The sequence below is a fragment of the Podarcis liolepis genome (genome assembly GCF_965112155.1).
Source record: "Podarcis liolepis genome assembly, chromosome: 9".
NCBI lineage: Eukaryota > Metazoa > Chordata > Lepidosauria > Squamata > Lacertidae > Podarcis > Podarcis liolepis.
The window spans coordinates 45,968,156-45,993,005 of NC_139564.1; the positions used below are offsets into that span (position 1 = coordinate 45,968,156).

At 43.4% G+C, this 24,850-nt stretch overlaps 1 protein-coding gene across 4 annotated transcripts in view; it reads left to right on the forward strand.

Moving 5' to 3' along the window:
• Positions 1–2,273: 2,273 nt before the first annotated feature.
• The window catches only part of GALNTL6 (polypeptide N-acetylgalactosaminyltransferase like 6), a 458,632-nt gene continuing 436,055 nt past the window's right edge, over positions 2,274–24,850 (forward strand). The window contains exons 1-2 of one of the 4 annotated variants that reach the window (XM_083520305.1): positions 2,274–2,668; positions 3,889–4,221. In XM_083520305.1, the coding sequence (XP_083376431.1) occupies positions 4,084–4,221 (138 nt within the window). In that variant the 5' untranslated portion in view covers positions 2,274–2,668; positions 3,889–4,083. Of the gene's footprint in view, positions 2,669–2,815; positions 3,007–3,086; positions 3,450–3,888; positions 4,222–24,850 lie in introns of those variants that run through there. The other 3 variants (XM_083520303.1, XM_083520304.1, XM_083520302.1) reach the window with 3 other exon arrangements.

The following is a 24,850-nucleotide window of genomic DNA, read 5'->3' on the forward strand; positions in this document are numbered from 1 at the left end:
TGTTCTATCATTGTTCCATTATCTTTTTTAATGGGGATAGTGTTGCGGAGGATTGACAACAGAGATATTTTCATTTGCAGGATGGAGAATGCTTGCTCTACATTCTTATACATGTTGCTTTATACAAGGAAAGAGAAAAGGAAACAAAACAGCAGAAATAGCCACATGGTATGCTGATTCAACATGGCATATGCCACCATCACAGAAGACATAAGGCTCCCATAAAGACACCTTAATAGCAGCTAAAAAGACACACGGGGCTTCTGCATTAAGTTATTCTACTATGGCAGGAATGTATTTTACATTCCTCAGCTAATCTGAAAAAGATTTCATGTACTGTACCTGTTTAGGGTTTTTTTTGTGTGTTTGTTCCATCAGTCCCTGTAATCTCTCATGTTTCTAACCAACTTTAAGGTACATTTCAACATAATCCTGAATGAATGAGGTTTTTGTCCAGGGAACTTAGTAGTAGGAATCAGAAAGTACAGTAGAGATCTAATTACTACCAACTGTAATCATTGCCAAACACAACATATGTAATTAAGGAAAACACATGGAAAACTCACCAGCACTACAAAACTCAAAAGCACACAAGCATTCTTCATTGAGGAAAAGATTTGTTAAGTGGGATGGTGATCCCAGAGGTGCAGGGTAGTTCCAGGTGCAACAAAGATCCATGTTAATTTCACTCTTGAGGTGTTACACATGAGTAGTCATTGTTATGTCCATTTCATCTCTGAAGAGCTTCCTTCCAATTCCTCCATGTCTGGGGCTCATGAACATGCTGTTAAGATAATGCACAGTGGACCTTATTTCTCATAGTTGTTGTGAGGATAAGTTGTGAAAGGGATAAATCACGAGTCTCTATTCCATCATAACCACTGGATAGATGAAAGCACAGAGGCTCACATTGGTTGTGTTTACATGCCACAGGAAATGGTTTACTTTGAATGAGTAGTGTTTATTTTTGGATTGCAATTGTGTTATCAGTTGTGGTTTGTTTGGAAGAAACAAGTTCACATGTTATGGTAAGCCAAAGCTTGTGGCTGTTGTATTTGGCTACAAGGCAGAAGGAGTGGAATGAGAGGGCATTATGGTTTACTACAACATGCAAATGTGATGGGAGTCAGATCTTGCAAATATTACTAGTGGTAAAGAGAATGAGATCTTGCAAATATGACTACCAAGACAAGAAATGCTCCCCACAGGCAAACCATCTGCAGCAGCTTCCCCATGGTGACTACAATCTGTTCCCAGATCCATAGTGGCTTTTGAAGTCCAACCTTGCAGTCCAGGAATCCAACCACCATACCCAAATTTTCCCAACATACATGTCTAACCTCTTAGAATATTCCATAACCTCCCCGAACAACCTGATTCATTACTGGTCTGCTTTTCTACAGATGTGATTTTTGAATGGCATAGCAACTGTATTTTGTCCATGTTCCATTTTCTGCCATTAGAAGGGCACTGTGCAAAGACCCAAATGCAACAGGAGTTGGAGCAGTGCCAAACACACTAGTGGCTGCATTTCTTCTGTTGCCCCCTTCCGCTTTGACCTCAACTCTTTAGTAAAGCCAATAATTATACAGTACTGCCATACAATCTCCAGCTCAGGAGCTGCCTCTTGGACTGTGCCACTTTGAGACCGCAGGTGGCGGTTTACATGATGGAATTCTTCCCATTTGGGAACATACATAGGGGCAGAAATTGTTCTATATTTGGAGCTCATCCTTTCTCCCAGGGGCTCTGGGTGCCACCCACCCATCACTCCTGCCCATTTCATTGCCCCCAACAATCCTGCAAGGTAGAGCAGCTGAGAGACCATGCCAAGGTCACCCAGAAAGGTGTCTTTGGTGGCTGGATTGGAACCCAGATCCCCGTGCTCCTGGCTCAGCAATGAAAACCAATACACCACACTGGCTTTTAAAGATATTGCCTTTCTTGGCTTCTTCTAGCCTTTGTTTCTCGCGTGGACAGTTGTAGCCCGTCAACCCCTCGCCTTAAGTGGTACAGTCCAGGCACAGGCTTAAGCCGCTTACCACCCTCACCTGAAACTAGGCCCTCGCCCAAGTGATTCTGAGCGGGGGCCGGCGGAAGCCTCTTTCTTCGTGAAAAGAGACGGAGCTTCGGCCGGTACCTCGCTGGCCTCCTAGCCCAACTTTTATTTTGGGCACTCTTCAGCTGCGCACGGTCCCCTCAGACCCGGCCTCTCCGGGCGGGTCGCGTCGCCTCCGTCGGCTTCGCCTCAGCGCCAACTTGCCCGGGGCCATGACGCACCACCAGGCCCCCCTCGGGCGGAGAACTCCCCGTTCACCTGGCGGAGGCGGCTGCGGGAGAGAGCGCGCGGCTGAGCGCGGCCGCCGGGGAGACTCCGCGCAGGAAGCCGCCCTGCCTCTCCGCCGGCAACGGGCTCCGCCACCGTCGCCTCTTCCTCCGCCGCCTCTGTCGCGCCCCCTCCCCCTTTCTGCGCGCCTCGTCGGAGAAGCCAGCTTGCTGCTGCTGCTGCTGCTGCCGCTGCCGCCAGCGCTCAACTGATCATGAAGGAACAAGAGGAGGCGAAGAAGGAGGAGGAGGAGGAGACCAGCAGCACCGGAGGAAAGCGCTGCTCCTGCTCAGCCGCGGCTGCTCCTGCTCCGGGGTGGGCAGCTCTGGACGGGGGGGTCAGGTGAGAGGCTCTCCAGGGAGGGAGGCTCCGAAGGGCGGGCTGGCCACCCTCGCCACCCGCGAGCCCAAGCCCCAATTCCGGGAATTGGGATCTCTCGCACGTGTGAGCCGCCCGCCAGTATTTTGTCGGATGGGAGGCAAGGGGATGAGGCGGCTGGGCCAATAGGGGAGGGGGTCTTTCTTGCCCGCCTTCCGCCCACTTTTCCACATCGCCTTGGATCCCGATGTGGGGGGCTGCCGCATCAGCCGGGCGCGTTGTGGTCTCCTCGACTCCCAGCTTCAAGACGATGCTCTAAAAATGTTCCGCTGCTGAAGAATGGTAACCTGATGAGTGCAATGGTGTGATTTGTTTTTATTTTGCCCTGGATGCTTCTCTTGCTTCTCTCTCTCTCTCTCTCCCTCCCCCTCTCCCTCTCTCTCACACGCGCGCACACACACACACACACATTCTTCACTCAGCAATAGTCTGCACACCCCATTAGCCCTGCCTAGGAATGGATGGGGAGGGATAGTCTCCGAGCCAGACCGTCTGAGGGTGTGTGTGTGTGTGTGTGTGTGTGTGTGTGTGTGTGTGTGTGTGTGTGTTTGCGCGCGCTGTGTGTGTGTTAAGTCATGCCAACTGGAGTCTGCCGAAGCGCTTTCCCTTCTGCCAGCGAGGTTGCTGGGGAGGGAAGAAGAAAAGAGGGGCTGGTCTTTCCGGAGGAGGGATGGTGTGTGTGAGAGAGCAAGGGAGTTGGAAGATGTCTTTTCCAACTGCGAGTCCCCGTTGCGCGAGGTCCCAGGTAAGGCTGAACCTTGTGACCCATTTCATTGGTGGGAAAGGCGCGCACACCGCGAACCGAGTTCCGGGAGCCCCTTGCCACTCGGGGAGAAATCTCTGCTCTGGCAGGAAAGAAGATCTTGCCAAGTGCTCCTCCCCCGCCTCGTCTCCTTAAATTCTGCCACTGGCGATGGAAGAATGGGTCACCCCCGAGTTGGGTGACTCAACTGCCCTCCCTACTTCCCCACCCCAATTGCTTTCTGTAACTTCTGGGCTTCGGCAGCGGCAGCTCTGCAGCCAATCGTATCGACTCTATTGGTTGCGGGGGGGGGGGAGGTAAGGGGAAGGTACAGATCCATAGGCTTTTAGGGTATTTTCGGGGCGATGGGGCAGGGCTGTGGCTGACAGGCTGTGTCAGAGAATAGCAGGAGTAACTCCTTGTCTTTTCCTTGGATCCTTAGATTACAGACTCCCCCCGTGAAGGGGTGACCAAGCTGGAGGCAGAGTTGAAGTTTCTGCTCACAGTTTGGGGGTGAATCGGTGAGACTGAGGAGCGCAAGAGGGAAGTCAAAGGGAGCTCTGGACCACGGAAGGAAAAAGCAGAGAGAAGGATACCCATCACCTCATTTCTTCTCTGGCATCCGTTGCCACTGGCCATGAAGAGGAAACAGAAAAGATTTCTGCAAATGACGTTGTTGTTCGTGGTGACTCTGATTTTCCTGCCCAACATCGGACTCTGGTCTCTGTACAGGGAAAGACACCTGGTGAAATCCACCATGCTGGGAGAGCAGCAGGTAAGCAGAAAGCAAAAGATCCAGAGCAGCCCGGAGCATAGAGAGTTTTCTTTTGTGTGTGTGTGTCTGTTAAGTGGAGAGTTAAAGCATCTGTTTAGTCGCCATAAAAAGCTGAATGGCTCTTAATTGTGATGCATCCTTTTAACTTGAGGCTCTTCCTCCGTGAATGCTGAACACAATCTAAAGACCCAATGAGGAAGAGGAGGATTTGGTACTAAGGTTTTCTGGAAGGACAACTGTATTCTGAAGGGAGAAAGTTGGGAGAGGCTAATTTGTTGGATTTCCAAGAACAGTAATTGACTCTAGCCTGGGTGTGAGAGATGAAATTGAAGCCCACATCCCCTTCCCCAGCAGTGATCATAGCCCATGATCTGTAGTGAGGCTAAATTTGAACCACAAAGTTTGGGCATGGGTGTGCCTAGGTGTGTGCATAAGAAGTTTTCTCCTGATCAGAATTTTGCTATCAATTGTAAGGTCTAGAATGCAGTTGTGCCTAAGCAGTGTAATGTGGAATGAAAAAAATGCCATGATATGGTTTTAGAAATAGGTATACATGCCTCAGTATGGTCACATGATGATCATCAGCACTAATTTCATTTTTCGTTGAACAAAATGTCTTATGGTTCTTATCTTTCAAACAATCCAATGAATAGATTAAGCTGAGAGATTAGCCTTCTGGGGACTTGCAAAAGGCCATCTAGTAAAGTTCACAATTTGTCTTGCAGGCAAACCTAGCATCCTATTTGATCAGTGCAGTCCTCTCCCTGCTAGAACCTGTTTCTCTCCCCACCCCACCCCCCAGTTTCCTACTGTTCCACTAACACTTCAAAGTGTCCAGGTTCCTTCTTTCACCAAATGTTGTTCTAGGAGTCAGACTCTATAGACAAAAGTATGCACACATACTCTCTGTTCGTGGACTGTTCTATCTGCTTGATGTCATAATGTGCTCCTAAGTATCTCTAGTTTATAGTCTTCGTCATCTGAGATTAACAGCAATTAATCTAACCTATATTTTTTGTCATAATTTTCAACTCATTAAGTTTATGTATGGCTCGTAAACCAAAATAAGACTTGCATTAAATTAAGTGCCTTTGAGAGAGTTGCTTTAATGCAAAACTTTAAATCATTGCTGCTGATAAATTAGGAATGGCTATATTTCACTTGCAAATATTGCTGTGGGCCTAACTGCAAATTGTTCCATATAGATTTCAAACATTTCACACATGCATAAGGGTGAGAGATGCATGAAATAAAATAGAAATAGAAATATATGCTGTAGCTTGTTTATCACTTATAATGCACTGGGCAACAGCCATATATATTAACTGTTACTTTAATGTCCTTAATTTCAAGGGCCATCAATCAAAGTGTATTATATCTTTTCAACAGAGTGAATGTTTATAAATTAGTTTGATCAATGGAAGACACACTAATGCACATTCAATTGTTGATTGATAGCCTGCTGTTGACATTTGCTGTACACAGTTTCTATATGTTAGGCTATGAAGTGCTCTGAATCAAGGCAAAGCTTTACACTTATAAAGCATCACTCTTTTTTAGAAGACTGCTCCTTCATAAAATGATTGTAAGGTTTAACAGACTTTCACAGCACAATCCTCATGCTTACTTGGAAGCAACTCTCAGTCTGTTCAGTAGGGCTTACTCCCTGGTAAGTATGCCTAGTATTGCTGCTACAGAGCATACTATTCTTCTAAGGCTCAGTGTGCTTAACCATATTAAACTATAAATGACTTTTTTAAAAAAAGTATAAGTAACTGTTTTTTAGCAGTTTGGTTGAAGGGATTTTGAGGTGAGAAATGCACATCTGAATGGCTGATGCCCACTTTTGTGTTCTAGTTAACTGTCAGCCCAATCCTAGCCCTGTTTACGCAGAAGTAAGTCCTGCTATGGTCAATGGAGCTTACCCCTTGCTAAGTGTGCACAAAATTGCGGCTTAACACATTACCTTGAGTGGAAGGAAGAGTTATGCCACAATCCTAAGTGTGTTTGATCAGAGGTTGAGCCTCATCAAGCTCAATGGGGCATACTAAAGAGTACATATGGAAAAGTGGGCTCAGAATTGGAACAGCAGATGAAGAACAAAACAACAACAAGCAATAAAAACTTCCCTCTTAAAAATCAATGCATGGACAATGAGGAGATGAGCTCTGGAGTTCTAGGAGATCACTTGCTGGAACATGTAGGGTGAAATTAGCACTAATAAGGTCTTTAGAAATCACCCTGCTTGAGTAACTCTGTTCTTGGCTGTGCTGGAGAAGCAGTATTACCTCCCCATTAGTAAAACAAGACTTTTAACAAAATGTTTTGAGCGGGCCTTCACATCACACAAAATAGTATCTATACAGGCCTGTGATTCAGGTTTCGAATAAGTGTGCAAAAGAAATGTATTTATTGTAATAAGAGGGAACAGAATATCAAGTTGATGCTTGGTAGTGTGCATTTTGTGTGCAAGAGATGTGCTTTCCTGTGTTAATTATTAGTTCTACATCTCCTGCTTTTCAGCCAGATGTGCAAGAAATAGGGTGCAATAAACTTGGGTTCTAAGACTACATATTTACATGGCATCATTTATAGTTCAATCTCAGGAATATGTGCTTCAAGAAGTGGTGCCAACATTTCTTGAATAGTTTCTCCACCTCCCATTATACTGGTATTGTACTAAGAAGCTGTCTGGCTTTCACATTTGAATTCATTTGATCAAGTTCTAATCTGAATGGACCTGAGTCTGAGTGCAGCAAAACAGACCTTTTTCCCCAGCTTTTGATATTCCAAATTTTGATATTTCAGATGGGTCTCTCACTAAAAGAAAAAGTATACCACATTTCAGTTATTTTTATTACCGTGATTGCTATTTAAGATCAATAATATCCCTGGATTGGTTGGATTGGGAGTCACTTGTTTGGAGGGCACTGCTTGCTCTAGGATTAACCCCCCCCCACACACACACTATTTAATTCTATTACAGACAATGTAGTTCTGTAGAGCCATCAGTCATTCTGCATATTACACCCTAGCGTGGCTTCTTGACACACTGACTGAAAACTTTATAAATGTTTTCTATTTGTGAATGCTTTTTAATACACAGAGGTCTTCAAATTGTTTTTGTTTAAAGTTTGTAATGTACACATACCATAGTTTGTTAGGTCTGCAATCCTATATCCACTTACTTGGGAGTGAGATCTGTTGAATCCACTGGAATTTACTTCTGAGTAGAGGTGCATCTGAGACGCGGGTGGCGCTGTGGGTAAAACCTCAGCGCCTAGGACTTGCCGATCGTATGGTCGGCGGTTCGAATCCCCGCGGCGGGGTGCGCTCCCGTCGTTCGGTCCCAGCGCCTGCCAACCTTGCAGTTCGAAAGCACCCTTGGGTGCAAGTAGATAAATAGGGACCGCTTACCAGCGGGAAGGTAAATGGCGTTCCGTGTGCTGCGCTGGCTCGCCAGATGCAGCATGTCACACTGGCCACGTGACCCGGAAGTGTCTGCGGACAGCGCTGGCTCCCGGCCTATAGAGTGAGATGAGCGCACAACCCTAGAGTCTGGCAAGACTGGCCCGTACGGGCAGGGGTACCTTTACCTTTACCTTAGAGGTGCATCTGTGCAGATAAAACAGTGAAACTTGAAAGGTTCATGGTCTAGACTGTATGGACTCGCATAGCATTCCCACCTGAAAGGAACTGGCATTGTGTACTATCAGTGATTTTTTTTAATTTAGGTTCGTTTGTAATTGGTATATACTGTATTCCTTCCGCCGCATGAAACATACATGGGAAGTGATAGGTGGCTGATTGAGCCATTGACTGGCAAAAATAGCAGTAGCTGGTGTCAAAATGCATCACAATCACTGGCAGATCTGTTCTTTAAATAATCAGAGACAGGAAACCAGCCTCTGAGGATCCATGAGACAACAAAGGTGTGCAAGGATAGTTGAAGGAGAGTAGTGAAACTAGAGAGAAATGTTGGACAGATCCCCATGTCTGAACGATGCCCAAAAGGCATCTGAAGAGCTAAGGCAAATAGAAGTGACAAGACATGACATCCTAGGGCTAACTGACAAATTAAAGGCTAACTAGTGTCCAGGTGGGAATAGTATCCACCCAAGAATTCTTAAAGAGCTCAAATGTGAAATCATTGATCGACAACATTGGCATCCTAAGCAGAGGACTGGAAAATAGCCAACATAGCTCTGGGTTGTTTTTATCAAGGGTCTAAGGAGAGCCAAGAAATTAGAGGCCTATTAACCTAACTTCTGTCTTGGGGGCATAGCTCAATGCTTTGAGTTCAATCCCTGACATCTCCAGGTTGGGTTGGGAGTACTACATTGTCTGGAATACTAGAGAACCGCTGCTAGTAAATGTGGTGATTGGACCCATGGCCTCACTAGATCTCCAGGTGGGGTGGAGCTGCTGTGCTAGTTTCCCTGTAGGCAGGTCACTATTACTTACTAGGAAAGTGAGGATGAGGTGGCAGAGAAGCCTGCATAGTGAAAAGATGCAGAGCAGCTATACCTGCTGAGTCACCTCTGGCAGCTTCCAATATTCTTATGCTTTGCTCTGGAAGAATGGGCATGGCTCCTGCATAATGCCTACAATGACTCACCAGCCTTTTGGTGACCTTTGAGAGCATAGACAAGCATGAATCTAGGAGTGAATTGGTAGGCTTTGATGGTGTAAAAGTTTCTGACAGACTCTCATCTCAAAAGGCTCCTGAATAAACTTAGTGGGCCTTGGGATAAAATCAACAGCTGATCAAGCCTGCAATCGTATACTAGCATATGGGGAATTCTGACCCATTGAACATGACAGGGCTTACTTCTGAGTAGACATGCATAGGATTACATTGTCAATTAAGTATGCATCAGAAGGTAGGTAAGTGTTAAGTGCTGCACACTGGGCAATAAAAACCCATTGACTTTCATGTGTACACTTATGGAGTCTAAGTTGGCAGTGATTCACCACGACAGAAACCTTAGCAATTGTAGTGGATAATAAGCATGTCATTTCTTAGAACATTGGCTATGATATAGGCAAATTCCATACTGGGAATTAAAGATAACATTGCCAGTAACGCAGTGCTACTGTGGTCTTTGAGAAAGGCACTTTTCACCATGCCACATGTGTCTACGCTCCACTTTGCGACCACATAGAGCAAGTCTTTCAGCACCACTGCTCTCATTTTGTGAAATTCCCTCTGTCTGGGCATCCATCAAGCATCTGCAGTGCTGTGCTTTAGACCAGGAATTGGATGCCTTTTTTCAGCCTGAGAACTGCCTTCCCTTCAGAGCAATTGTCCAGGGCCTATGTGCCAGTGATGGGCATGGCCAGAGGCAAAGGTGGGTGGAGTTGTGGTTGCAAAATTTACCTTTGCAAAGTAGGAAAGTTTCTACATGCACTCAACCTCCCCCCGACTTCCCGGTGTTCTCTATCCAGGCAAGCAAGATGCATTATAAGAGTTCACGGCCATATTCTATCCGGACAAAGATACACAAGCAGGGTGTGAAGTTGAGTAGGGTGGTCTGAGGTTGCGAGTCCCAGAGAGCTGCATTAAATCCTTGGGCTTGAGGTTTCCCACCCTCGCTTAAACTTTCCCTATTTATGAAGGCTTTCCATGTAGTGCTACTTGGTTGTGTGGTCTCTGCTACTGAAGATGCGTTAATCCTTTATTTCATTTTGTATATGCTCTCAAGTCTTAAAATGTACACCATTCAAGTATTTCATGTGTTAAGTAAGGAAATTCCTACTAAACAATGTGCAGTCTTGACAACCCTTTCTCAGAAAAGGTTATCACGGAGCTGAGAAAATGTGAATAAACAAACAAACAAAACAGAAGTTGGTTGTGAGAACTTCGTAGTTCTAAAAAAACAGATGACAGGTAACAGGGGAGAATAAATATTTTCTAGCGGAGAGAAATTATTTTTCTTCATACCCCCTGATGCTAGTACTTTATTTTGATTTGGAGAACTTAAGTATTTCTTATATTCAGATCTTTAAGTGGTTTACAACAAAGGTTAAAGCATCTTAAATAAAAGACAAACATACAAAACACAGTTAACAAGTAAACAGAGCATCCTTTTTAGCATCAAAATAAACACTGCACATAAAACCCCGCTACAAAAATGCAAGTGGCTGGCTGCTGAAATTGATTTACAGTTTTGATTCAGGACAAAAAAAACAAAACCCACCACTTCCCCCAATTATGGAATTTGCTGGCACAGCATGTGATTATGGCCACTGGCTTAAATGATTTTTAAAAGGTTATTAGACAAATCAATGGAGGGCAGGCCTATTAATTGCTCTTAACCATGTTAAGTCAATGGAAACTTCACCAGAGGCAACATGCCCCTGAATGCCAATTGAGGGGGACCAAATAGCAGGGGAGCGTAGTGACCTTTATGCCCAGAATATGTTGTTGTTGTTTTTGGAATTATGTGGCTGGCCACCATAGGAAACAGGATCAGGTGAACCTTCAGTCTGATCCAGCAGTGTTCTTTTTTTATGTAGAAGGGAAGACCCAGCTTGGTGTCCTCCAGATGCTGCTGGCTACAACTCCCATCAGTCTTTGCCAGCATTGCCAATATAGTAAAGGGTGACATGCTCAGGTGGACATGATACATGGAGTTATATGGGGTGGACTAGCCCACCCATGAGGCAAGGTGAGGCGATGACATCAGGTGGCAGGTTCCACAGGGCAGCAGATCTGGCCTCTGTGGAATGCATCGCCTGCTGCCGCTGCTGCCTTGGTTGCATCTGCCTCCTCCACAGCAGCCTGCCCCCAACGCCGCCTCTGCAGCAGCCCCTTGGCAAATAGGGTGCCCTGCTGGCCTCATCCCACCCTTGTCCCTCTTGTAGAACTGCAACCACCCCTTCTTCCCTAGTGGGGTAGAGGACACCATTTTGGGTTCACCTCGGCTGCTGAAATGTCTTGGTCTGGTCTGGCCCTGGGTGTAATAACTGTCTGATATACGATATGAAACTGTGCTGTCCATGTTGCTTAGAACATAGGATTAGATCAAGTGATGGGAAATGGGCAACTGTTCCTTTGCTGTAGCATAAAGCTTTGCTCACACCCCATTCCTCAAAATGGGGAACCACTAGCAGCGGGGGCGGAGTGGTGTTACTGGTGGCACTGTGGCGGCAGGAGGAAGGCGAACAAAATGTTGTGTGTTTGCTGATGGCTCCCTGAAGCCTGGCATCAGCCCTGGTTCCTGAGATTGCAGCCAGAAGATTTCCCAACGTTAGAAACATGCTGGAGTTTGCCAGTGGCATAAGCTGTCCTTTAAGGATAATAGCATTACACTAAGCAAATGTCTAGTATTTTCAAACTCGCCTATATCTTCTATGTCTCTGTTGGTAAACAGTAGCAGGGTTGCATTGAGTCATATTCAAAGCAGACTCATTGGAAATCAACAGGACTTTAGTCATGACTATCTTAATTCCCGGGACGCGGGTGGCGCTGTGGGTAAAACCTCAGTGCCTAGGACTTGCTGATCGTATGGTTGGAGGTTCAAATCCCCGCGGTGGGGTGAGCTCCCGTCATTCAGTCCCAACTCCTGCCCACCTAGCAGTTCGAAAGCACTCTTAAGTGCAAGTAGATAAATAGGTACCGCTTTCTAGTGGGAAGGTAAACGGCGTTTTCGTGTGCGGCTCTGGCTCGCCAGAGCAGCTTCGTCACGCTGGCCACGTGACCCGGAAGTGTCTTTGGACGGCGCCGGCTCCCGGCCTCTAGAGTGAGATGAGCGCACAACCCTAGAGTCGGTCACGACTGGCCCGTACAGGCAGGGGTACCTTTACCTTTACCTATCTTAATTCCCATTGATGCCAGTGTGTTTTTTTTATAAATAAGTCTGGGTTAGACCCATATTCTTTTTATTTTATGGAATGTGCTCTGAATCACATTGATATGTAGGCCATATGAATTACTTTTAAAACATCATTAAAATACGTTGATCTGAAGTGCAGTAGATGACATAACCATAACAGCTCAATTTTTCATTTCATGTCATTGTGTTTTTCCAGTTCTTCTCATTCTCTCTTGTTCAGGTGATGGCATACATTATCAGTGTACTTACATTTCATATTTTGTTTCAGCATGATATTTAAAACAAGATTCAAGAGCAAAGTAGTCCCTGATTAAGGATTTTCATGTGGCATACAATAAGATTGGTTTTAAAAAACAGCAAGAACAAGAACAACCAGAGGCTCATTAAAAATGTTGTTTGCAAGTGAAGTGAGAACCCCAAGTAATAAATATAAAGCTTCAGATTCAGAATGAACTCGCCTCCTATTCTCTATGAATCAGTCACTCTTGTTATACCATGAAAACCCAAGAAACTTAACAGAGGATGGTTTACTGTCATTTTTTTTACGGCCTTGTAAATTCCAATTGGTGCATTTGAGTTCTGTTTACAATTTTTATGGTTTATTTTAGTCTTTTTCTGACTCTTTCTTCTCTGTCATATTGTTTCTTACTGAAACACTCATATAAAAGCATGTAAATGCCTTAGCACATCTTTGCCTGGCAAATTCCCAAGACAGGGACTTGGGATGTTAAGTGATTTTTCATAACAGCATCCCTCTTTTTCTCTTGTTTTAGCACTCTTTCTTTCTCATTCTATTTCTTTTGCCTAATCTGGCAGTCACTCTTAATAATGGATAGGTAACCTTGACAGTATTCTTCCAGTGCATCTCTAATGAGTTTTTCTATATTTATTCCATCCAGCTCTTTAGCAGCATACAAAAGATATTCCTCATGACATAACAGAATGTAATTTCACCTCCGGTGCCTTTCGTGTGCTAACTATCCCAGAGGCAGGTGGGTGGTGAAATGTTCTTGTGATTGAATTCTTTGACGAGAAATTGGATGAAGAGGCAGAAGTATATTAACGATATTCCTCTCAATGCCTATTTTCTATGAGCTTATTTTCTTACCCTCGGTTACTCAATTTTTGTGTGTGTGTGTGAAATTATTCACTATTGCTATTGGGTGATACCCAGCATTAGTCATATTCATATCAATTGGTTTCTGAGTTGGATATCACTCATTGTTTCCTGTGTTCTTATCCTAACCTCTATTTGGTCATTTGGGGCAGTTCCATTTTTCTTCCTTTTTTTAGCATCAAGCCAAGCAGAGTGCTAAATGTTAGGTATAAGAACCACTACCTATGTAACCATGTTAGGTATAAGAAACCACTACCACCTTAATCAGAATTGCCACCAGGACTATACTATGCAGGAAGAATAGATGCTACCATTTCCTTCCCATATCATTCCCAGTGAAAATCTCACCCCACGGTACCAGTGGGTGGGGGATGAAAAAATTAATTTGAGAGCCAGCATGGTGTAGTGGTTAAGAGCGGTAGTCTCGTAATCTGGGGAACCGGGTTTGTGTCTCTGCTCCTCCACATGCAGCTGCTGGGTGACCTTGGGCTAGTCACACTTCTTTGAAGTCTCTCAGCCCCACTCACCTCACAGAGTGTTTGTTGTGGGGGAGGAAGGGAAAGGAGAATGTTAGCCGCTTTGAGACTCCTTAAAGGGAGTGAAAGGCGGGATATCAAATCCAAAACTCTCTCTCTCTCTAATATCTCCCCATCCACTCTTTGAGCTGTAGTCCTGAGGAAAATTGGGAAGACCCTCCCCAAAGCCCGCTGGAGGGAGAAAAAAAGGATAATTGCTAATGATGTTTTTAGCATCCTCTCTAGTTTGACCCTCACTTTTCTTCCTGGGATCAAATCACTGTTGACAGAGTCATTATCTTTCCAGATGCCCCTAGTCTTTGTCTCATTATTCCAAGAATTATGGAAAAGAACATCCGTAATTCTTACATCTTTAAGCATCTAGCTCTCACCACAGAGAAACCAATTTTCTCTTCAAGCTAAGTACTAGGGAGACATAAGGGGTCGTACTCTACTAAATTTTACTTGGGGCAGACTCACTGAAATTAATGTGCATGACTGGTTAATTTCACTGGGTCTGCTCTGGGTAACACTCAGTTGAATACCACCCGGGGGAAATAGCTTTTAGGTACAGCTGTCAATCAAAGGGCCTATTGAAAACTCCAGCTCAACATGGATAAGAATTTTCATTTAAAAGTATTCAGGTGCTCCAGATATGTTGTCATAAAAGTGGCAGTATTGGAAAACTGGCCTTCCAGTGTTGGGCTGAAAAGATTCCAAGTGAGAGACGAATGTGTGCCACGATGGAGCCGATATTTATTCATAGCTTTCATTTCCAATAAATCTTTGATGCAGCAGGAGGATGATTCTAATGCTGAATATTGGCTATGGACTAAAGATGAGTGAGCACTTCTTCTTTTTTGGAGTAATTTGGAAAGGATCTGAGAGCCCCCACTTCTCTTTAAACTGTCGTTCCATACCATTTTAAAAGCAAGAGGCACCAGGGACAAAAAGGGAGACTTGGAGCAGAAAGACCATCCCTGACAGATGACCCACAGACCATCTTTGCCTCCCCTTCCCATAGCTGGCAGCGGAACAGGCTGCTTTGGCTGCTGGGAATTACATGCAGCAACAGCCCGTGTAATCTCCGTCAGTAAAACCAGCTGAGTTCAGCCTTGCAGACTCCTGAAGGGAACCACTGAAGTTGGATTACATGCTTGCCAAGGAGCAGTGGCGTAGCGTGGGGGGTGCAGGGGGGGGCCGGCCGCACCGGGCGCAACACCTGGGGGTTAGGGTTAGGGGGCGCAAATCCATGGGTTAGGGGGCGCAAATTACTTGCCTTGCCCCGGGTGCTGACAACCCACGCTACGCCACTGGCAAGGAGAACTCTCTCTCCTGGTTGAAAGCATTTGTTAGTGGCAAAGACGAGTAGGTCTTCCACAGCTTAGATTTGAATTTGGGGGCTTGTAAAGCTCGCTCCTTCTTTGAGTTGGCTTTAACAAGCCCCTGGAGGTTATTTTCCAGGCTTGACTTGGGGGAGGGGTGAATGCTGGCATCCCTGCCAAAGGCATTTTATCACATTTTTTCATGGAATGTTTCCAGGACTATTAATAGAAAGAAATGACCTTCTTTTATATTGTTGTGTCTCAAGTTGGGTGCGGGGAGAGAAAGAGAAGCCCTATTTAGATGCTCTAAGTCTAAGGCATGAGTAAGCAAACAAGGCCTGGGGCCCGGCTCCGGCCCAATTGCCTTCTAAATCCAGCCCACGGACAGTCTGGGAATTAGCATGTTTTTACATGAGTAGAATGTGTTCTTTTATTTAAAATGCATCCCTGGGTTATTTGTGGGGCATAGGACCTCATTCATTTCCTCCCCCCCCCCTTCAAAATATAGTCCGGCCCCACACAAGGTCTGAGGGACAGTGGACCGGCCCGCTGCTGAAAATGTTTGCTGACCCCTGCTCTAAGAGAGCTGTTGCTTGAGCAGTGAATATAAGCAGCATATAAGCTCATAGTGGAAGCTTAAAAATGTGCTGGAGACTCCACCCCTTCCCGGCTCTCAACCAGGGGGTACTGTAGATGCTTGCAGCTAGCTAGGCAGTTTACTGTTGTCTCTGAAGCTCCTGAGGCTTGCCACCTCCTCTGCTCCTTCAGCCCAGCGGGTGAGAGTATGTGAGGGAAGAAGTCCCAAGTTGTGATGTCTAGATCAAATGGTTCCTCAGGATCTTTGGAAATATAGATGGCTGGGAGAAGAGTCCTGCTTTGCCATCTTCCTTTGAAGAGATCTCAGATTCTATGTCTGGGCTCCACTGAACCCTGGTAGACTTCCCTTTTGACATGCTGATTTTATTTGTTAGACATGTTCTCCTCTTTTGTTTTTGGGCGGTGGAGAACGCCACTATGTGAATGGAAGCCTGTATTCTGAAGTAATGAGAGTCCAGGCACAGGTTTACTCACTTCAAGTGCTGTTTATAAGAACTAGGTCTGCCATGTGGAACCCAAATGTGTGCAGGCTTTGTTGAGACATCAGAAATCTCCCATACAGTGCAGAAAGTTAAACAAAATATGCACTTGTGTGACTGTACCACAGAGTAGCCTGAACAAGCAACTTTTGAGGCATTAGAGCCTTTATTATTAAGCCTCAAGAGCACAAATTATTGTTTTTATTCATTAACAAGGTATTTCTGTTGTGCTCAGTTTGCTGGAGGGAGCCCTCCTGTGGCTAATTTAATACTTACTAATTTGCAGGGATAGTATCAAACAGAGCATATTTGGGAAGTTAAAAATGACGCTGGTGCTTCAGCCCTGTTTGCATTCCCTTCTATTTACAGCATCAGCACGTTGATGTTTAAAATGGGTTTTATATTTTCTCAGTGTAAGCATGAAACATAGTGCACAATCAGCGTTTGAAACTCCCATTGTTCTAGGGGTGTTTTACGACAAAGCATTTCATTAGCGCGAGCAGTTTCTGATGTCTGGGCACAGTCAGATTAAAACTGCAGAGTAGAAGGAAAGGAGGACCCTTTTCTGCTTCCTCACTTCCAGCCATTCTCTGAAGACTGGAGAAGAGACCCTCTTAAGAATACTAGGTGGGCGAGCAGGGGAGGCGTAACTTTGTTTTTTCGCAGTCTTCAGATGAGGACTAGACAATGTAAAAAATGAATATAAGATTTTAGCTGCAGTTCATTCATTTTCAGCTTTGTATTCTTGTTATAAAAAAGGTCACCTAGACATTCCATTGTTGCACCCATAACCTAGGTTTAAGGTTCTATTTAGCTCCTAGTTTTCATATCTCAGTTGTGGCTACAATGTTCCTTTCTCAGTCCTGCTGCTGTTATGCTACCCAGGGGTAAGCCAAGTAAACAAAAAACCAATCTTGGTTGTGGCTTGTTTGGAATGAAACAAACCGTGAGCCCAGGTTCTGATGTAACCCTGAACCAGTCGTTTAGCTCTGGATAACAGGGTAGCAGCATGACTGAGAATGGAATGCTATAGCTGTAATCTGAGAAGCTGCACTTTTGCTTGTTTGTGCTAAGCCACGGTTTAGTTTGAGTTACGTGCCAACTGGGTAAGTATGTGTAAGCCTTTTCCCTATAAGAGAAATGATTTTATAAATCCTCCAGTGTAATTTAGGGAAATGGATGGACTGTGCAGCATCTCATTTTAATCAAGTTTCCTCTCATTATGGATGAGCTCAGGGAATCTTAACTGAAAATCGCATGAACTTACTTTTGTGCAAATTGCCCACCTTTTAATTAAAATGATTTCTTGAAGTGGGATTTTATCTTTACGGAAATGTGACCACTGAAACACCATCTAGGTCCCGCCGCAACCTGACAAGAGTATTTCATGTCATTTGGGCTACTTGTGTGCCTCACAGAGCCCTTCAGTCCATATATAAAATATTCCTGGACTCTCAGTTGAATCTCACTTAAACCCTGGAGATGGTGAATCATCCTCTACTTCACCTGAAGGTAGCAACCTTAGGAAGCAGAAAGCGGGCTGTGTGGCACAGCTCCAGCATGTCATCGCTGGAGCAGGTAGCAGCTACTCTGACTAATGATAGGGCTGGTCCTTTGTACCATACAGACTGCTGTGTGTGCAACCCCTTGCCTCCTTCATTTACATCATTTTGCTGTGCCTCCTGCTGCCAGCTGATTCATTGGTAGATTCATCACAGTTATAGCCCACATTTTCTTCAAAATGCTGAAGGCTGTATATATGAGGCTATCCCATTTTATACTGGCCTGGAAAGTAGTCTGAAGGTTATATGTTAACAGTTCTGCTAAGAAATCTGAGGTCTGGCTCTTCAAGTTGCCCAGAGTTTTGAGAAATTATCAAAGAGTCATTTGTAAGCTCCTCCAAGCTTTTCAGAAGAAGGGTGTATATAAAAGTATTAAGTCCTATCCAGAATTGAAATATAGACAGCTTGCATCATGCACGGGTGTTTGGTTCTAAGGTTTACGTGTATAAGCAAAAATTGCATGCAGTCAAAATTGCCTTCAGAGCTGCCACCTAGTGCATGCCTAGTCCTCTTCCAAGGGAGAAAGAGATAGCCGTCCTACAACTAGCCAGCTTGACTTCTCTGTAGTAGCAAGGGAAGGGAAGGATCAGAGGTGGGAGGAAGCTGGAAGCCCCAAGCAGACCTGGCGCCTAAAGAGCTTTTAAGCTCTGAGTCTTTCTGGCTCTGAAAGTGGTGGGGATTGTTTTGTGAGTTCTTGCAAGAGCATCCCTACCATTCCCAGAGCCATCACAGCCAAAGGCTCCCTGTTCACAGAACACACAGAATGAGACGTGTAGGTTTGTGAACTGTCAGAAGAGAGGACAAATAGAGGCATGCAGAGAGAGACGAAATTGGGCACGTGTGGTTGAAATAGTGTATGTTAAACATGTGTAAAATGCAGGTTTACCGTAAATAGATCTACACCGAGTATGACTTAGTTGGATAGTACCCATAATAAATAATCCTCATATTGATAGGTTAACGTGATAGTGCCTTTTCTATTGAGCTTTGTGGCAGAGTTGAGATTTGAATCCAAGTTGTACAGTCCAACCACAATGCACCACATTGGTGGAGATCTCCCAACATTACTGGAGGGTTACATATTTTAGCATCTTCTATGCTACTAAGGACAAAGGTCCGTATAGTTAAAGCTATGGTTTTCCCAGTAGTGTTGTATGGGAGTGAGAGCTGGACATAAAGAAGGCTGATTGCTGAAGAATTGATGCTTTTGAATTATGGTGCTGGAGGAGATTCTTGAGAGTCCCATGGACTGCAAGAAGATCAAACCTCTCCATTCTTAAGGAAATCAGCCCTGAGTGGAAGGACAGATCCTGAAGCTGAAGCTCCAATACTTTGGTCACCTCATGAGAAGATAAGACTCCCTGGAAAAGACCCTGATGTTGGGAAATATGGAGGGCACAAGGAGAAGGGGACGAAAGAGGACGAGATAGTTGGACAGTGTTCTCAAAGCTACCAGCATGAGTTTGACCAAACTGTGGGAGGCAGTGGAAGACAGGAGTGCCTGGCGTGCTCTGGGGTCACGAAGAGTCAGACACGACTAAACGACTAAAGAACAACATGCTGCTAAGGCAGAGATGGAGAACATATCTTCTAGATGTTGTTGGACTTCAACTCTTGTTAACCCTAGATAGCAAGTCAGGGATGGTAAGAGCTGCAGTGCAACAACAACTGGAGGGCCACAGTTCCCAATCCTCCTCCTAAGGTAATGCTAGACAAAGTCTTAGTATAGTTTAAGGGCACCAATAGTTACAACATCTGCATTAAAGTGGTGTTATATGCTCTGAGAATACATCTCTCTTTGACTTGTAGATGTTTATGCTGGCCATTACCACCAACATACAAATATTATTCCTGGCACTGTTTACAGGAGAGAAATTTTAAATATTTAAAAAGATAAAGTTTGTCTTAACAAATACTACTACAACATTTTGAAAGGAGGTAACATAAAAAGAAGAAGCTGACTGGCCTGTCTGCATATCACATGCTTCTACTCCAAGTTAATCCAACATAGCTAAGACTTACTGGGTTCATATTTCCAATTATCTAATAAGAGTATAATTCCCATTTCACCCATAATCATGCATTAAGAGTTGGGCAAAAAAATAACTTCATCACACATGAGCCACTTTGTGGGTGCAATTAGATGATTAAAAGAGCATTATGAAGCAACTACCATATTTTTCGCTCTATAAGACGCACCAGACCATAAGACGCACCTAGTTTTTGGAGGAGGAAAACAAGAAAAAACATATTCTGAATCTCAGAAGCCAGAACAACAAGAGGGATCACTGCGCAGCGAAAGCAGTGATACCTCTTGCTGTTCTGGCTTTTGGGATAGCTGCGCAGCCTGCATTCACTCCATAAGACGCACACACATTTCCCCTTACTTTTTAGGAGGGAAAAAGTGAGTCTTATAGAGCAAAAAATATGGTAATCTGCATTACATAATCTTTAATATCAACCATTTTTTGATTTTTTGCTATCATTACATGTATAAAATTTCAAATTTCAAAAATGCTTTTAAATATTATTTCTGCACTTACTCATTTGGCGATATTTTTTTGTGAAAAAGCCATGCAATTTGTTGGGAAACCATTCCACCTTTCTATTGCTAGCATAACACAAATCATTTCTGAAAATGAATTCATCTCATTTTACTAATTGTTTATTGAGTATTCATTTGACAGCATTAATTTGATAGTATTGGAATTTTTTTTTAAGCTTCAAACTTTTTGATTGCCTTTTACTAGGAATGTGGGTTGCTCATTATCATGAAGTGTGCATGAACAACACACATTAATTCCACAATGGAAAAAGTGTATTGCTATTTTCCAGTCTCTGATGAATGTCTACAATTTAAGTTCCCTTTGATACATACACAAAATGAATGACAAGCTTGAATGGATGTTAGTTTGCAGAATGCTTGCAAACACACTAAAGTGACAATCAAACCATTCATGAAATTTTAATATTCTAGCAAAATATAAAACTAGAACTCAGAGAACCATTAAACAAAGTAAAGGATGTTTTATATAAAAATAATAACGGCAAAGCACACAGGAGAATGAAAAGAGTGGCTCAAAGTCATCTGATGCACCTGAAAACTGACATGGAAACCATCATAACAACGTATGATCAAAGTTTCATTAACTTGTACAGCATACCAAGTAGCAGTCTGCATAATGGGAAGATTTCGTTGCTGCTCTAAAGTCAGGCCAACATCATTTCCCAACCGTTTGTGATGTACAGTGGTACCTCGGGTTACATACGCTTCAGGTTACATACGCTTCAGGTTACAGACTCCGCTAACCCAGAAATATTACCTCAGGTTAAGAACTTTGCTTCAGGATGAGAACAGAAATCGTGCTCTGGCGGCGCGGCAGCAGCAGGAGGCCCCATTAGCTAAAGTGGTGCTTCAGGTTAAGAACAGTTTCAGGTTAAGAACAGACCTCCGGAACGGATTAAGTACTTAACCTGAGGTACCACTGTATAGGGGAATAATTTATTTGAACACCTTATGGTGTTGCAGCCTACACTTCAACTTTGGGTCCTCAGATGTTAGTCTACAACTCCCATCATCCCTGGCCAGTAGCTAAATTGATGGGATTATGGGAGATGTAATCCAACATAATCTGGCGACCTAGGAAGGAAGAACCCTGGCCTACATGGATCAAGGAAACCTAGCTTTACTTTTTCAGATGAAGACCTGCCTACATTCTTTGATCCAAAAGGGCGCTTCTGCTCACGGAAGGGACTTGCATTAGCCCAGCAGAATGTCTGCATTTCCTTCCATTTAGGCAAAGTTGATTCTCATGCTGCATCACAAACTGTGCTGAAATCCTCCGTTTCAAAAGCTGTTCAACGTGCTGCATGGGGAGCTGCTGTTTTGGTAGTACTTTGGAACCTGGCTTAGTTTGGCGAAAATAATGCATTGCCAGAAATATGACAAGCAGCACTGTTCACAAAGAGTGGCTTTGGCTGTCTGTCTGGCTGTTATCCTTCTGGCATCTTGCCCCAATGCTTTTTAACATCTACTTTGAAGCCGTTAGGAGAAGTCGTTAGGCAATTCAGAGCAAATTGTCTCCAGCATGCTGATGACAGTCAGCTCTACTTCTTTGCAATACAGTCATACCTCGGGTTACAGCTGCTTCAGGTTGCACATTTTCAGGTTATGAACGCGCCAAAAGTACCAGAATGGATTACTTCCAGGTTTCGGTGCTCGCACATGTGCAGAAGCTCTAAATCGTGCTTTGCGCATATGCAGAAGCGCCAAATTGCAACCTGTGTGTGCACAGGCGCTGCGGGTTGCGGACGCACATTCACAACCTGAGCGTCCACTGTATCTAAATTGGGTGAGGCTGTGGAACTCCTAGACCAGTATCTGGAGCTGGTGTTGGGCTGGGTGAGGGCTAATAAATGGAAGCTGAAACCTGGTGAGACAGAAATCCCGTGACAGAGTGGTTCCCAACTTTGAGAAATTGGCAGGTTCCCTTTTCTTGACATGATTGCACTTGCCCTGAAGGAGCAGCTTGGAAGTATTCTTAGGGACAGATGTCCTCAGTGACTAAGAGCGTTTCCCCCCTCTTCTTTAGCTGGTATGCTGGTCACAGCCATTTATGGATAGGGATAATTTGGTCACAGTGGTGTTGGCATTGGTAACCTCTGGACTGGACTATGGCACTTCACTCTATGAGGGGCTACCTTTGAGGTTGGTTCAGGCCAAAAGAGTTCTGTATTACTGTGGTGCTGAAAGCTTTGTACTAGTATTATTGTACAATGCCCTAAATGGCCTAGGGCAGGCATAGGGAAACTTGGCCCTCCAGATGTTTTGGGACTACAACTCCCATCATCCCTAGCTAACAGGACCAGTGGTCAGGGATGATGGGAGTTGTAGTCCCAAAACATCTGGAGGGCCGAGTTTGCCTATGCCTGGCCTAGGGCCAGTATACCTGAAGGACTCACTTGCCAATTTACACTGGTGAGATCACTGTGCTCAGCTGGAGAAGCTCTCCTGACTGTCCCACAGTTATCTCATGTTCACTTAGTTTCCACACATAATGGCACCAGTAATTTGGAACACTGTTCCTATTGAAATCAGACAGGTACCTACAATACTGATATTTCATTGCAAAACATTTGTTTTGCCAATGTTTTGTAAGAGAATTAATATGATTCAGTATTGATCATTTCTGTATTTTATGATGTTCTAGTTTTATGATGTTTTCATGATTTTATTGTACATTGCCTTGATATTTTTTATGAGTTGTCAGTTTATGAATATTAGAATGAATGAATGAATGAATGAATGATAAATATTGTTAGAAAATGCAGGTATCTTTTCACCCAAGAAACTTCTTCATTTTGCCAGTTTCTAAAAATAAAAATAAAAAGTGTATTTGAGAATATTAGATGTCAAACAAATAAACAACTCCACAACTTTCCAAAGACATCTGAATGCAACACTGTATAGGGAAGTTTTAATGTTTGATGTTTTGCTGTGTTTTTATTATTTTGGAAGCCACCCATAGTGGCTAGGGCAGATGGACAGAACAACAATTATTATTATTATTATTATTATTATTATTATTATTATTATTATTACTACTAGTACTACTACTATTACTATTATTATTACCGGTCTTCACATGCTTTGACTACTGTTTTTAGGATGAAGTAGCGAAATAGATTTATTAGAAGTCGCTTATGCACACATAACTGAAAAACGGAAGCTATTGCTTTATTTAAATATATTATAACCTGATTTTGACAACACTGAAAACTGTTTTTTGAAAATGGTTATATGAATGTTTTTATATCACCCCATGGATTTATTTATTTTTTGTCCAATTCTGTTAACATGGCTTTGGCTTTCTGGGCAGTTCTCTAAATTATGGTTCTTTTTTCTTCTTCCCCAAGATGGTTGAGCTATTGAATAACCTTAAGAAGCTTCGCTGGTCATATAATTTTTGTATCATCATTCTGTTACATTTTTCCTATCATGAAATCTGTGCAAAATGTAGATTCTGTTTACTGTATTTGCTTATCATGTTCAATGTTCAATGATGAACACAAAAAACCCTGCCCTTATTATTAGAACCAAGACCCTTTGATTTCAAATGAAGCTGTGTGTGCATATAACTGCATCTGTTGCAGCCAATCACACATTCCATTCATCAGTCCAGGATGTGGACATCCTTATTTCCTTATTTAAATAGAGGCTTCTTTTGTGCTGAGCATTCCATTGCAGAACTTTCCACCGCAATGAGCAGAGAATAGCTTAGACTTTTACAGAAATGTTCTTGAGACTTTGCATGACAATCAGCTTCTAGAATAGGTGCACTAACTCTTCCATTAGATTCACATCCTTTGGGGAAATATGTTTACTCCAGTGACTTTTCCCATGATTTTACCATTCTCTTGTGAAAGGCAAGATGGTCCTTTAAGTGCTTGAACTAATTCATTTGGGGGACTAGGAATATGACAGAGCAGCTGAAGCAGCAAAGAAAGAAAAACAAAACTCTCAAGAATACAAGGCGTATAACTTGCATTTTTCTTGATTTCGTTTTTGGTTTTTAGAAGGTGTCTCTACTCTTACATATAATTTGCGCTCACTTTGACCTTTCGTAGTGGTGCCTTTGTATGACTTTAAGCCACCATTCGTTTTCTAATGTAATATAGTGTAATTTCTTAGTAAAGTTTTCATGAAATAGCAAGGATTAGAAATTAATTTAAACTGCTTAGAAATAACCCTGAAATTGGTCAAATAGTGCCATAAAATAATATTTTATATTGTATTTAACTGTTATTATTATATTTTTATAATATTTAACTGTTATTTTTAAGGTATATTGCTTGCACTAAATCATTTTGGTGGGACTTGTGTATTATTTGCTGTTGCAGACTTTGTAAAAAGATGTAAAAAGCATGAAACAAACTTCATTCCGTGCTGTGCTGATCTCAAGTGCTATGCAGAACTGCTTCCTAGAAGTACTCATTCATCTACCCACCTGGTTTTATTATTTCACTTTTGGGAGAACTTCCCTAAGTATTGTGTAGCTTTCAAATGCTGCAGAGAATACAAAAGGTATGAATGTTAAGCCTGGATAATACTAATTTGTAGCAGGAGGTAGAAACATTGGCTTGCACTGGAAAGCCAGAGTTCAAACCAGCAAGTGAGACTCATCCCATTTCTTGAA